General features: G+C 45.3%; 1 protein-coding gene across 1 annotated transcript in view; it reads right to left on the reverse strand.

Annotated features, from left to right (window-relative positions):
- unc119a1 (unc-119 lipid binding chaperone a1) overlaps nucleotides 1-15674 on the reverse strand; it is a 32779-nt gene that overhangs the window by 4654 nt on the left and 12451 nt on the right. The window contains exons 2-4 of the mRNA XM_088907127.1: nucleotides 2969-3082; nucleotides 1383-1485; nucleotides 366-538 (exon numbers count right to left, since the gene is read on the reverse strand). Coding sequence (XP_088763253.1) covers nucleotides 366-538; nucleotides 1383-1485; nucleotides 2969-3082 — 390 coding nt within the window. The remainder of the gene's footprint in view (nucleotides 1-365; nucleotides 539-1382; nucleotides 1486-2968; nucleotides 3083-15674) is intronic.

A 15674-nucleotide genomic window follows, 5' to 3' on the forward strand; every position in this document is an offset into this window, starting at 1 on the left:
ACGACAGATCAGTCACCCGTCCAGGAAGCACGTCAACCCCAGCCTCCGCTCAGTCACGCTCCCCTGCGTCCCTTCGCCACACCTGCGATACAGCGTGTTCCCCTTGCGGGACAATCCCTTTGGGTCTTAATACGTGTCTATATCTTTAGCCAGAGACTTTTCCTCTTTAGTGCAATGAGTGTTTAAAATGTTGGGCATAATTAACTGGGATTGGCATTTCTTTAAAGAGTTGTAGGCCTCAACCAATCAAACATTCCCTTTAACAAGTGCCACCTGCGGAAAGGCCAATCACGCAGGTCTGCTCCCCAGCGCCCTCTTGAGGTTGCCTACATGGGAAGAGGTGCAGGAGAGGCGGCTGTACTTACTGATCTCCTCGGAGAGCGGGGGGAACTCGTAGATGTGCTCGCAGGTGTTCTTGCTGCTGGGGATGCAGAACCCGAACTCGAAGTCGAAGCTCTTGAGCAGCTGCTCGCGGAAGTAGTGCCTCTCGATCATGCGGAAGTTGTTGATGGGCTTGTCTCCGACCGTGAACTCGACCCTGTCGTAGGAGGAGGAAGCAAGGTCAAAAAGCAAATACACAGTCCAACTTCAGGGTGTTCAGAACCACGTGGTACCACAGACATGTGGTAGCCTGCTTTACAATAGCCCCGAGTCAACGTCACAACAATGACAGAGAAACCCATGTCACACCCCTGTTCAATTTACTGGCTCCAACGCAATGCCTGCAATGCCCAGCCTTGTCCACTGATAAGTCAAGACAAGAATGAAAACGAAAAACCTGAGAACAGAGTAGACAATGCAGACAGATGCATCATCCAGGTGGGGCTACATACCGGTGGGGGTGGTGGAGGGGAGTCCCCATTACCTGTAACGTGCTTTGAGCACAGTGTCCAGCTAAGTGCTATATAAGTGTAAAGAATTAGTTGAAGCAGTAGTAGTAAATGTTGGCAAAAAGATAGAAAGCTAGCACGACATGAGGTCTGACTGGCCACGACATCCAGGACATTGTGTGTGTTGCCTCCTAGAGCCCAAGTCTCCCTTCAGTCAAGAATGTTAAGCCCACAGTCGCAATGGGTAGCTGTCTATAGACTCAGAACCATTTAACTGATTGACTTTAGCAGTCGATTAGTCAAACTGAATAATGTAGAGATGCTTTGGATCAAAATCCTTAATAATTAACCACATTTACCATACACTTATACCCTATGGCTCCTGTGGTTAAATGAGTTCAATGAGTTGCTTTATTGATCAATAACTCGCCGGCCTGAGAAATGGTTGATTGAAGGCCAACTTAGCTGGGGCTCTCCGGAGACCCCCCCTTCCTAAACTGAGCCGCGCAGGACCCCCCCGCAGCTCTGGAAACAGTAGGGCCCGTTACTCACGTGGCTCCAACCTGGCGCAGCCGCAGGAAGGCGGGGGTGAACTGGTAGCGGACGAAGCGGCCGGCGTTGGGGTCCAGGTCCTTCTTGTCCCCCTGGCCTCTCTCTGTGGAGTACAAGGGGAACGGAAGGCATCAGCACGGCCGCGTTCTCAGAGTGCCGTCCCGAACCGCTCAAACAGCCGCCCCCGCACTCCGCCAGCACCTAGCTCCTGCTCCTCCTCTGCTCATCAGGGACATCAGACAGCCCGAAGAGGACAGGAGGCCGTGTTTTGCTCATCTGGTTCCGATCAGACTGATGATCCAGCCTCTTCTCACACACTACCAGGGAACCAGTATCGGGGACCAGTCAGGATCAGAGTCACCTTTATTCTCCAAGTACATTTCATGTCCAAGGAATTTACTCTGGTGTACTGGTGTGCTGCAAAAACTGTCTGCTGATGCAAGACTAATACACATCACTAAGACAGCACGTATATAACTAGGAATTCTGTTTAAGCAACAAAAAAAAAACAGCCTTAGGCAAGAAGCTGTTCAAATACCAGTTGGTTCTGGTTTTAATAGACCAGTATTGTCTTCCCGAGGGACGTTTATGAAAGAAGTGGTAACCTGGGTGAGAGGGGTCATCAGCAATCCCTCCTGCCCACTTCTTTGCGCTGGAATTGTACAAACGGTCAATGGAGGACAGATGACAGCCAATGACCCTCTCTACAGAGTGAACAACACACTGCAGTTTGCCTTTGGAACAGGCAGTCACAATGCCAAATAAAGTGTTACAGAGGCAGTCAGAACGGTCTCAATAATGGCCCTGGAAAACTGTATTAGAACAGGTGGAGAGAAACCATAGGTTTTCAGCTGGCACAAAAAGTACAGGGTCGGTCAGTACGTTTCCCAATATCACACTTCCTTTCACTGTGAAGCTTCTGGTCCAAGGCATAAATTCAACTGGACTTAATTTCCATTTATGTTATTAATGCAGAACTAGAAAGCGAAACATAAAGGTAATATGGACTGGCACATTTTTCTACTGGTAAATTATATATCTATATTTAATTTACTTGTGGAGTTTTCTCATAAAGATCAGGATGTATTAAGCTTTAAGGGCCTGATTTTCTCTGTGGAGGATGTACAGTACAGTAATCGTCCCTCTCTTTGCAGTACTCCAACACATCCAGCAATCACCCCCTCTCTGGTCTCGGCCAATCGGACAAGAGCCACAGACGGTTCTCTCTGCAGAGGGACCCCCTCCGATGCCCAGTGGGGTCACTGACCCCCCTCGGAGGACCGCCCCTGAAGGTCATCACCCTGCCTACGCAAGCATGTTCCCACACTGCTGACATTTACCGAGAGCAGAGGGGGTAAACAGGCATGGCAGCACAGAATGTTAAAAGTGGAACCACCCACTAGCTGTGTTGCAAGGCACTGATGCATGTCAGCAGAACAAACACTGCCTTCTCCTACACTAGGGAAGCTGTTTCTGTACCGACATCAGCTCACGCAGGCCTCCTTCCCAAGCAAGCGCGTGGTATTTCACATTCTACAAGCTCCAGACGTCAGGGGCGTGAGCGAACGTGAGAACGGAAACATTACCAGCTGCAGGAGGCTTGGTGATCTCAAACAGCACAGTGCCCGTTTCCATGTCCCGGATTTTGAACCTTGTGAAGTCGATGCTGAAAACGTTTTCGTCAGGAGAGCACAAATAATCTGAAAAAGGAAAATAAAAAAAGTCAAGTTCCCTGAATGTGCCTTTTTGGAGACACTGAGAGCTGTGTAATCCCTGTGTGATGCTGTGTTCCTCTTTACCTCTTAGCTCCCTCATCACACACAGATTGACAGGCATGCTCTTTCTGTCTTCTTCTACTTAGAAAAGGAAATCTGGAAAATGTGCTTTACTGTCAAGGGCACAGGTGGGATTTGCTTGTCAGCAGGGTAAAACAGCCCTTGCATCACACTGGGTTACCACACCTATATCACATTTTTGGAAACTCAAGGGTTCCTGCATACGAGTCCCCTAGATCTTTTTTTTTATTTCTACAAAAAAGAAATGGATTTTCCTGAAATTGCTGAGCTACAGGGATGTTTTTCCAGGACATCCATCTAGGTGGCTTTAATGAGAACTTGACTGAACCCCTAGCTGCGTGTTTTAATAATGTCAAATGGCATTAAACATCCGAACGCTGATTGGTCACAAAATTGCGACAAAGCTCACAACCGGAACTGCAGCTCACCAGATAAGACCTCAAAAAGGCCATTGGAGTGAACAGCAATTTTGGGGGAAAAAAATGGATCATCATTTCAAATTACTTTTCCCTTATCTCTATAAGCTTCCTGAGCTAGATGATCTTTTAATTCTAATTGTTCTGTGCATTGTGCACAGCCAGGCGAGGGGGGAGGAAAAAATACATCATATTAAAGATAATCTGCTCATTTCTAATTAACGTTACAGTGCAGAGAAGCCCAGAAATTAAGGTTTGTTCTATTTAGTTTTGTCTTCCATTACCTAGTGCAGTCTTTCATAATGTTGCCTGCAGGACTAACCCCAATATACAGTAAAATACATAAAAATATATAAAAATTGAGCAGCAGCACAGAGTGGGGGGGGGGGGGTTTCACTTCCTCTGCAAACTGAACAGCCACAGCACCATAGTTTCACAGGCCAGCTCAGGGACTTGTGCTTCTTCTCAAGAGGAAGTTCTTAACTGAGGCAACCACCCACCCCTTCTGGTGCCTGGTGCACACACACCCCCTCAGAGCTATTTTTAAATCCCTAATCTTTCCTAACACCGAGAAGTGACGCTGCCAATTATCCAATGGTTTTGAATGACATTACAACATTCCACCCAGATCAACTTCACCTACCGGTACTTCTGAAAGGCACTTGGCTGCTCAAAATAAAAGTACGGGGCAGAAATAGTTGCCCCTTTGCTGGAAGTGTAGTTTTCCCATGTGTAAAGGTGGCTTTAAAAGTTAGATAACCACAGCCAACCAGTAAAATCGAGAGATGTGTCCCTGACTTTTTACCGAATAAATAAAAAGTTACGCTTACAGTAGCAAGATCTTTTGTTTTAGCTCAACAAGGAGTTGCCCCTGTTCGCGTTTTACATGTTACCCTACCTGGTGGCGTCTATTAACTGGGCCGATATTATCTAATTGGGCCAGAAAAAGTCCTTCAGAAACTAGCCAGCTAAGATTAGTCATACAGGCCTATTTCAAACACTAGGAGGAAGGCCTAAAGGGTCAACCTATATCACAGCACATCTGAGAACAGAGTGGAGACTTCTGCGATACTCACAGGATGTTCTGGTTTTTTCATGTTATCTGGATTTTTCAGTCCTGTAATTCTACATACGTTACCTAAAAGCAAATGCAAGCCACATTTTCAACAGCAACAGAGCAGCCAGAGAAATAGTGACTAACTTCCATTTTACACAGACTCCTACCAGCACAAGCTTGGTATAAAGCTTTTTCTATAAAGCTAAAATTTACTTAAAAATTTGCTAATTTTACCTCTAGCATAGTATCATTACCGTACTTTGATGGTGGTAAGAATGAAAAGGCTTTTAATCAGAGCTTTAAACTCTTATTTATAAACAGAATTTTTAAAGTAGATACAGTTGACCTGTAACAATTCTATAACAACATTTATATTTAGAACCTAAAATTAGGCTGTATGTCTGCAATTGCAATCACCACATTTTTTCTCTAGGAAATTGGTAGCAATATGGACACCACACCTCTGGAAACAATTCTCAGACCACAGCATATTTATCAGAGCATTATAGATGCATTAAATGCATTTGGCAGTAAGGTGGAGGACAGGGTAGGACACCAGGCTTGTAGCTACTGTACAAGGTTGTGGGTTCAAACGCCAAGTGGGGCACTACCTTTTCTTGAGCAAGGTGATTCACTCGGATTGCTCTACTAAAATGTCTGTTGTATAAATATCTGGTCATATCTGGTTAAATAAAGGCTTACCTTTATACACTATTATATTGCTCGAAATCAGAGATCTGATGGCAATCAAGTAACATTTTCATCTTCAGATTTGCCCCCATTGCCTAAGTGACTCCCAGTAAAAGAGAAAACAACCCAACTTGCTGGAAACCCAAAGCAGAGATGTTTTGTAATAACGAAGGGCCAGTGTATAAAGTGTGGTCCTATGCAGGGCTACCCTCAGCTGGCCTGGATCGTGTGTCGAGTCCAGCCACTCTCTCTCTCGTTGGATTACCGGTAAGAAGCTTACGTTGTTGTAGTGTCACGTGGGTGGCTTGGAGAAGATCAGGGGCTTTGTGGAAACTTGAGGCTCAGCGCAACCCTCTGCCAGAAATATGCTCGCACGTCTTTAGCGCTGGTGCTCTCTCCGCCCGCTAACCCAACGTGTGCGCTTGGCATTACAGCCACAGATCAGAGGGAGCCACAAGGAAGAGGAGGGCTCAGCTCTGTGGATCCACACTGGCTGATGAACCTGATGTCCAAGACCGAGGTATGCTGAAGAATGCAGCCCTGCAGCCGGTGTATTTTAGTGCCCCCGATTTTGTATCTAAATGGTTAATGTCAAACTGATATAAAAAATATCGAATTGCCTGTGCCTCTCAGGTTGGAGCAGAGCCTCCTGTATCGTTGTCCCTACATGTCGTCGGTCGTGAAATGAGATTGAACAGCTCATGAGCGTTGTAATACCCCAACAAGAATCAGCAGTGACTTTAATACAAACCACCCAGGTAGTCCCCTGTCACATGGTGTCAGGTTACTCTTGCCAACTTTTTGTCATTTGAGATTGAAGAGGGTAACACAGAGACTACTCTCAAATGCCGGAATAAATGCAGTTAGACAGAGATGGAAAAAAAAGTATGAACTACAGATCTTGCCCACCTGACCTGGAAGTGTTAAATGAAATGGCTTATCAGAAAATAAAACCAGGAACATCCCACAAAATTCACAGTGCACGTGATATTTTCCACAGGTTTGTAACAGGTGTCAGCAACATAAGTCCTATCCACTGTACTCAGAATAAAGGGTTAATGCAGAGAGAAAAAGGAAGGGAATGATTGATTTTTCTTCCTATATTGAACAGGCTGCAGTATCTTTCTCTGTCTCTGAGGTGATGAAAGAAATAACAGTGAATAATATACATAATACTGAGTGATGATTTAGCCTAATTCACTCTTACCCTAATCACTGTGCCCCTGAGTAAACTCTGATTTGATTTGTTTTCTCAGACAGACAGGAATGTCAGAACCAGTGGGATAACTGGGAAACTATTTTATAAAGCGGTCAGCAGAAAAGTAGGTGTCACAAAGGCCAGATATCAAACAGACCTTTGATGACAAGTCTTCTGAACAAAAACAAGATGTTAATCAAGGAGATCTTCACTGGAACAGAGACAAACGTGTTACAGGCTAGGGTTGTGATTGTTTTCTGTGCACACTATGCCTATTAAATTGGTTCAGCTCCTCGCTGCCACATTTTTTCTGAATAACTCCGAATGAATTTGTGCCTGCAAGGTTTCTTTGATTTTCACTGCTGATCTGTTACGCTGTTCTCTTTTTTAACCACACAAGAGCTTCGATGCTCAAACTACTGCCCTAAATCCCAGAAGCAAGCAAGCACTACCTGTTGTACGATTCTTCTTAGACGAGGCAGAATCTCAAGCACTTAGTAAATCTGTGAGACAGTCCTTTGGCTAATCTATTATGATCGAGTATTAAGCCTGCCTCACCTTTCTCCCAATTACTGCTAAGTACTGTAAGGGTTTCATAAGGCAGACACTTATGAAAACTGAGCTTTCTGTGCACCAGATTAGGTGCCTCTGCCGATGTAATCTCCTTGTGATTTGAACTAGGAATGGTGAAGTAATCTTGTGTGGGTATATTTGTACAAACCAAGAAACCTGTCTAATCCCAGTGTCTACTTAGATAAGATCAGCAGAATGGAAGAAAAGGCTGGGTGGAAGAGCAGTCAGGGCTCCGGATTCCAAACTGAAGGGTTGCAGGTTTAAATCCCAGGTGGTACACAGCTGTTGCACCCTTGAGCAAGGTCCTTCTCTCAGATGGTTCCAGTACATGCCCTGCTGTTTAAAATGGAGTCGAGATCCATCATTAGAAATATGGATTTGTTTTCAGCCGACAAATCTGGTAGTCAGGCAATTTCGATAGTCGACAGAGCTGAGCCACAGAGGCTTCCTGGGACAGAGCCTATCCTGGTTTTTGTACTGGTGTCAGTGAACTAGAGAGCATGTGACACCCGTCCATGTCAGGGACTGGAGAAACTGGGGTACAACAACTGGTCTGCAGTGGAGACTCGAACCCACAACCTCTCAGTGCCGAGACCAGAGAATGTTACAGTGTTTAGTTATTTTATCTGGTAAAATAAAGTGTATCAATCTTGCTAGGTAAATGAGGTGAGCAGAAAATAAACAAAGGATCCCTTAAAACCATTACTTGTAGTCTGAAAAGTGGATTAAAACAGATTCTAAACGAGCAGCTCTTACTCTAAACCACTGCAGGGTTTTTGCGAGCATTTGCTTAAAAGCTGCCCTGAACATAGCACCGCTAAAGCACTTGAGGAACACAGCCCTGTGTCGCACTGTCATGTGCATTCCGTCTGCTTCCAGACAGGAGCCACTTCAAATCCAGTCATTCTCCCTGGATTGCTAGTCTAAAGGCTACACAATCAAAGCTGATTTTTCTGTAATTAGGAGCAGTCAAAACATGCCAAAAATAGACAGGCTTTCCGAGATATTCGGCTAGAGCACCTCATGTATACAGCATAACATCAGTAATACCTTAATGTTGCCTAATCCCACTGTCTCCTAAATTGTTCCCCCCCCCCAAAAAAAACTCGGATGGCTGGATTTAAATGCACAGTAGCTGGCGGAATAAAGGTACAAGAGCAATAATGCCTGTGGACTCCCAGACGTAATAGGAGGTTAGCCGTAAAGACAAATTAATCCTGCGTATTAGTTCGGTCATCAAATGCTTTGTTTCCATACACGGCAAACTGCAAGCAGGCAAATAGGCGCTAGTGTTTAACTCAACTTCCGTTTTGCATTTGCCAGTATTGCGTGATGTGAACCAAACCAAGAATAGATATGATATACTGGATCTCCAGCGAAAGCAGTGATCCTCAGGCCCTCAGCTCGTCTTTCCTCTCCAGAGCCCAGCTGCAGGATTCACCTCGGCTCTCGCCAGGGTCACAGCAACAACCGTAGTCATGGAAACCCCAGTGGGCATGGCAGCTGCTGTCACCGGGGCAACCCTGCCTCACCACCCTGGCGCTGGCGCAGATAACCTGACTGGCACAGGCAAGGCAACAGCCACTCACTTAACAGAGCCAACCTACAGCGAGCCAGTAACAGCTATGCATTAATTCTCCCTGGTGAATCAAACAGAGGCTCCAGCAAATGCACAAAAATTGCAGGGCTTTTATTTTAAAGGTCCCTTTATCATGCATGATCACTTCCTGCCCTTCTCAGGAAATACACAGAATAGGAAAATCATTACAATCTAAGAAAGCCTTTTAATTGCAGATACATTTCACAATTGCTATAGTCCTCTATTTTAACCTAGCATGGAAACGTCAGAAATATCATCCAGGCTATGTCAAAAGACTAACTGTCGTTCATTCTTAACTGCAGAATACTAACACTCCCATCTCAAAATTATGGACAACAAAGAACAGACTTTCCTTTACTCGTCTCACAGAAATTGTTCACTCAGCACAGAGTGTCCTTCTGAATGATGATGTGAACCTTGTGGCTGTCTGATGGCATGATCTTTATTAAAGCTTTTATTATGAATGTTTAAAGCTTTAATTTTTGTATTATGGCTACCTTCACGGCGGCTTTTCTGAATGCCTGGGGCCACGAAACATTTCTACAAGAAATCCAATGGTCCCTGTGCAGCCTAGTGACTATTTCCAGTATGGAGTTATCTGATCAGTGTAATGGCAGAGTGAGATGTGTGTGTATTTGTATATTGCATGTCTAAGACTACTGTTTGTTTATAATCTGTATTTAGTTTTTGTAGTTTTGCATTAGCCTCAGTCAAACGTCCACCCTTGTGAGCGCACAGTAACGTTATATCTGGTCTTTTATCTCGTCCTGCTGTGAAGGAAAGAACGCCGCTGTCACGTAGTGCTGTCAGGGTGAGAGCTTCACAGGAACGTGCTCCCGCCCTCTTTAGCACAGGCGATGTTTCTATAGCCAGACTCCGATTCCCTGACGCCAAGACCCCTCTCCGCTACGCCCACTCTCCGTCCTGGAGGCTTCTCTGCACTGCGGCTCTCGTCTCCTGTGCAACAGGAAAGGTGAGAGGCAGGTGAGCGTTCTGCGAGCTCGGGCATCTTGCTCATCCACTCTCCCTCCAGGTGGCATGGTGGCATGGCTCTGATGCCAACTTGGGCCGTATGGAGACGCAGGTTAGGCTTGTCTCTACATAATCCCTTTGTAGGGTGGACTTTCATGCCTGGGGGGGGGTATTCCTGTTACAATAGGTACTGGGTGCAATACCTGTCACGACCACCACCCTGCCCAGACCAGCCCCCAAGAGAACTAATCAGTGCCAGCAGCAGAGCGATAATTACAAGCACCGCCGCACATGCTAACTCATCATCAGACGCCCTACCGTGCGGCACGCTGCAGTATTTAAGCCACTCCAACCTGCTTCTTGCTGCTCGGTATTGAGTAAACTCCTTGAGAGCTCTACCTAGCGATTCCTAAACCCTGTGTCTACCTGGATTTTCAACTACCCCTTTTGCCTTCGGACTTCGGACCTCGCCTCTCGACTCGGACCGTTTGCCACCTGTGTAAGACCTGGATTTTGACCTCCCTTTCTCCCTTTGACCACGAACTCGCTTCTTGATGCGGATTGTTTGTTACCGTGCCTCCCACTTACTCCTGCGGCTGCACAGGATCCATATCTCCTCTTTAGGGTTTCCTTACAATACCTCTTTGTAAGGCTAGTCTCATCGGATGTCAGAAGCGAAGCATGGCTGGGCCTGGACAGAGACCTCTAAGGAGAACCAGGTTGCAGCTGTGAGGTGGTCTGGTGGACCTGTAGGGGGCACTCTTCCCTCTGACCCCAAGTTACCCAGAACCAATGCCCCAGGATGGTGACAGGTGAGAGGTCTGTCTTTTGGAGGAACCATAGTCCCGACTCCTTGGTCGTTAAAGATCCCATGACACTGTTTACAAGAGTTGGAGTGTCAACCCCAGAGAACTAGCAAATGGAATCTAGTGTTACGCTAGAGGTCATGATGGTTATTATTCAGGCCACTGGTTTCGATAAAAGGGTTTACAGGGCTTGATCACTGGAGGGCGACAGAGTTAACTTGTGCAGAGGACATAACGCTTAAATACAGCAAGTGCCACATCCCCCCGCCTCTCAGGGCTGAAAGAAAAACAACACTTCCATTCTGGAATCTGGAAAAACTAGCTTTGCATTAGATTTTTCAAGATGCTTTATGGTAGCTGATTAGGAGAATTTCATGATGATGCTACCAATATGGTACCTGTCATTTGTCAACTGAAATGTTCTTATATCTTATATTATATGGTTACAGATGAGAGGAGCCATTTGGCCTGTCTAGTCTTTTTTGGTAGTTAGTAGTCAGCTGATCCAAGGATCTCATCCAGTCTTTTCTTGAAAAAGCCAGGGTATCTGTTTCAGCAACATGGCTGGGCAGCTTGTTCCAGACACCCACAACCCTTATTAATCTTAGAAAATGTTCTCAGTTGAATTGCATGTGCTGAGACTTCATCCATAACTTCATAAATGAAGTTTAAACACTGGCCTTAGAACACTGGTTCTGGATCTGACAATAACACTTGAAATACTTGAAAACTTGAATCTACTCTTTAATACTTTCAGAAAGTCTGCCCTGTTGAACTGTTCTTCCTTGTATCGATAACCCTGTCTGTTTTTTAAAAAACCCATCGGTTCTGAAGCAAACAGTTGGTTGTTCTCCCCACTGGTAAATCTTGAAATCTGAAAGTTGAAAACAGATAGTTTAAAAAGAAAGAGTTTTAAACCTGAGTGAGCTTTGCAGCATTTCTGTTTCCTGGAAAACAAATACATAGCAAAGCTAAGAACCAGGGCTTCACACATACCCTCACAGGCCTAAATACCTTGTTCATTATAAAAACGCCTCTATTTTCCTGTGTCCACCTCACACACAGTCTTTAAATGTGCACAAAGTGTATTTAAAGACCTTGGCTTGAATGTCTGCCAAAAGAATAAAAACAATAATAGCAGGCACATGTCTGTTACAATGCCATTTTTACCTTTGCTTTTTACATGATACAAGGACTAGAAACTGAAAAGTCTAGCAATTACTGTATGTTAAATCTCATCAGAAATCTGCTTAAAAGGCCTTTAAAGATCATTAGATAGGTTAAAAAAAAGCACAATAATCACTTTCCCCAAATTATGTCAGATCAAAAAGACAAGAAACAGGAAATTAAAGCAGAAATGCTGCTACATGCTTCTGATGAAACCACACTATCTGCAAACAGCTCAGGTTTTATTTTTAACCCGCAGACACACACACACATGCATTCGCAGACCGCATGACCTGAGCTAATAAAACAGCTAGTTTCTGTTTTTGTCGAGCACGGGCAATATAAGTCACTCTCAGCTTATCACAGCAGTTGGTCCTGAGCCGCACAGACAATCGTAAAATCTACAGAGAACCGAAAAAAAAAACTTGCAGGTGAGCTTCCACATAATCTTGCGCTAGCACAAGCTAGAATATCCCTTTTTTTGTCGTCCTCATTACAAGCTGCTTTCGATGAACTGGACACGCAGCACTGCTGTGTTTGTCAGTCAAGGATTCTAGCAACCGTTTCCAGGAAATGGCTTGTGAGGGAGTCGAACAAAAAGCTTTGAAAACCTGCTTCCGTGCGTTTCGGCATCTGTCTTCTCTTGTGTTAATTAGTTTGACAAAGATAAAAGGCAGGAAGCACAATCTGCAGTTGCAGGCAGACAGGACTACACGTGTGTTCAATGCAGCAGGCTGGGAGGGACCCCACAAGGTTCTCCTGTATGGAGTTGATACCAAAGGTTTAGGAGGGATAGCAACAGCGAGGTTCAATCAGGCTTGGCTCTCAGTAATTAGCAATCACTCCTGACGTCATTTCCTCTCCTAAACACTATAAATACTGAACGTGATCCCCTTCTCTCCCTCACACACAACTTTGTGCACCCCACCTCCCCCTCTGCAGCTGCCCCTGGGTCACCCCTCATTCTGCAGGAGGCTCCCAGCCTCCTCGTCCTCCGGCCAGGAGATCGGCCCTCAGCCAAGTGGGTGAAGCCAAAATTTGGAATAAAACACTCCCTAATCCTTTCAGTACACTTAACTCTTAGGTGTTGATATTCCTAGTGCGCAGTGAGATGTGCTCACCATGCATTTTAGCTAATTATCAACCTAAGTTGTGTCCAAGCGGCTTTGAAAACCTGAGATTCGAAAGGCGGGGGTTCCAGCGGGGTTTAGGCCATGATGGGGTCTTGCTCGGACTTGGGATTCTCATTCGATTCAATTTTCTTCGGAAACTCGCCACATCACTCGGGCTGGGGTGACCCTCCGTTCTCGCCACGCCGTCGGGGGTGGAGACTCGAGATCCCCCGCTGGCAGAAGAGCGCGTCTGGTAGGCGTCAGTGGGTAAGAACACAGGACAGGTCACAGGTCATAAGTCGTAGGTCATAGGTCACAGGTCACAGACCAGAGCAGCCGTTCGGCCTATCCAGCCCGTTTGGCAGGTAGCAACCAACTGATCCGGGGATCTGATCCAGCCCGTTCTTGAAAGAAGCCAGAGTATCGGCTTCAACAACATGGTTTGCTCCATACTCCCACAACTCTTCTGCCAGGACTGTATAACCCATTGAGGATCAACAGAGCTCTGACGTCAGTATGAAATGAATCACTTTGATGCTGCTGGCCTACGAATTCACCAAAACTACGACTTCTTAGCTAGACATGTGGATTTTATACGCGCTACAAAATCGACTGCTTTTATGACTCCAGACAAATTCCTTGACTCTTAGCAGTCTAATTAAATTGCCTGTGTTTTTCTGTGTAGCTCCATACTGCACCTTGCTTGGGCACTGACACCTTCACACCTTCATCTGACTAAAGGTGTCTGAAGGAATAATGGCTGGGGATGCTGTTGAATCACATACGTCTATACAATCCCAAATGCATTTGGCACACAGTCGCAGCCCAAGAGCTTCTGTACTCCTTTGAGTTTAACACTGTCACCTAGCAACGCAGCTTTTAATACCATTCTAGGACATTTGACTGTTTTGCTCTTGCTGTAAACCACACTGAGGGCTTTAGATACTGTATGATCAATCCAACGCAGTCATGTGCACTGTTCAAGTCAGTGGTTAGATGTTTCCAACCTCTTACCCTGGCTTGCAGAGGGTCTAAAAAACTGCCGGGTGGCTATTTTTTAAAGATACAAAAGAGAAGGAAAAAGGTGGGTGGCAGTAAATAAAATAATTATAATGGAGCAAATCTGAGTCCACATGAAACCTGATGACTCAACTGGATAACCTGCTGCATTGATCTCTCAAAAGAACATTTCGTATTTCCTTCTGTATGCCTCATGCAGGGTTGTAATGAATACTGACTGGTTTACCTGACACCTTGGCTGTGGTTCCAGAATACTTTATAACCGGATAAGCATTTACATTGTTTACAGAATCAGTCATATCTGAGACCTGCATAACAAATGACTGAACCCGGTGTAGAGTAACTCTTCTACACTGTATTGGTGTGACCAAACTCAAACACACTGCAAGTCATCTGCTCATCAATAGGCACAGTCAGTCTCGCCCGAAGTCCAGCCTGAGCCCCTGTGCTTTTCTTAATATTCCCTTCCTAGATCCTCTCCTCGTACACCCCTATATAAATATACAGTAATAAACCACAGTAGAAGCAGAATGAAGTGTAAATCACAGTTAAAGTAGATTCAAGCAGAGAAAGATGTGCAGTACAATGCCAGGAAGGCCACAGCAAAGCTAATGCACTGTATACATTCTGCAAAACCACAGCAGAAACTTCAGAAGAGTCTCGTGTGCCCACCTCTAACCACCCATAATTCAGACATTTGCCTTATCTCTCTGTCTGGCATTAACAGCTCAAACGCAGGCACACTGTGAAGAGCCCCAATCCATTTATAGATAGTAATCCAAGAGATTAGCAGGTAGGAGAGTTAGCGTTACAGATAGAGGTTCTCAAATTAGATGTCTGTAAAGGCACAAGAGCAGCCAGGAGCCCTCATGCACTTGTTTCCATGTAGATTTTGAACCCCAGGTCTGACAGTTCCTCAACACGTCTCTTGTAAAATAGTCATCTTCTTAAATGTGTGTTTATATGTATTTACACCATACATTGTTGTAAAGAGGTAAAAGAAGGCTAAATTATACATTTCACCCCTGTCAAAAATGAAAAGTGTTTCAAAAAGCACAGCAGTCGTCTGTAAATACTTGGATTTCCGATTGCTTTGTGTGTGTGTGGCTGCTGTTCGATTTACCAGGCTAAAGGCCTGAGCTGTTTTGTGTTTAACATATGGTCTGATTTGAAAAGACAAGGAACTGAAAAAAAACAGACCGTTTAGAGCAAGGCTCTGCTTCCTAGACTCTGCCCTTCCCTGCTGACAAGCAGACCGCAGAAAGCGTTAGCATCTACATCACATTTCACACCCTAACCTGTCTACAGCCCGCAACTGCATAGTCTCATCCTCATCCAAGCCAGAGAGCACCGTACAGAGCTCTGTCTGTTCGCTTGGTTTCGGCAGTTCCCACCTCCTCAGAGAACTCTGAACCTGGAGAGGTCTGGAAAAGAAGATTCCACCAAAGCCAGCAACTGCATTGTGTGCTAAGGCAGCTCCTTCACCCACCGGCTTCGAGCCCTCCGAGTCTGAAAGGCCTCTTGGTCACACAGTCGGAGTTCTACCACCTCAAGAGGAGCAGAGTTACCACACCTTACATTAAGCATGGCTTCTTCCAAGTTCAGAAATCCCCTGTGATCAAAACTGCAGGTAAAGTCCGTGTCAGCGTGAACACCACCGAATGCTCTTAATTGTTTAATCGGCACAGGGAGACAGGTCTTTGACTAATGAGATTAACCCTTTGATTGTGCAGAACAAAGGGTATCAATTGCAGGACTCTGCCGCTACAGTAGGAAATAATGATACAGGGACCTGTGGATCAACGCAGCAACAGGGTGACCTGAAAGAAAATTAAACGGAGGAACTATTTTTGAGTCGATCTGTTCTCCTGTGGGTAAACTTAAG

The sequence above is a fragment of the Atractosteus spatula genome, chromosome 27, assembly GCF_055471065.1.
Source record: "Atractosteus spatula isolate fAtrSpa1 chromosome 27, fAtrSpa1.hap1, whole genome shotgun sequence".
NCBI classification, from domain to species: domain Eukaryota; kingdom Metazoa; phylum Chordata; class Actinopteri; order Semionotiformes; family Lepisosteidae; genus Atractosteus; species Atractosteus spatula.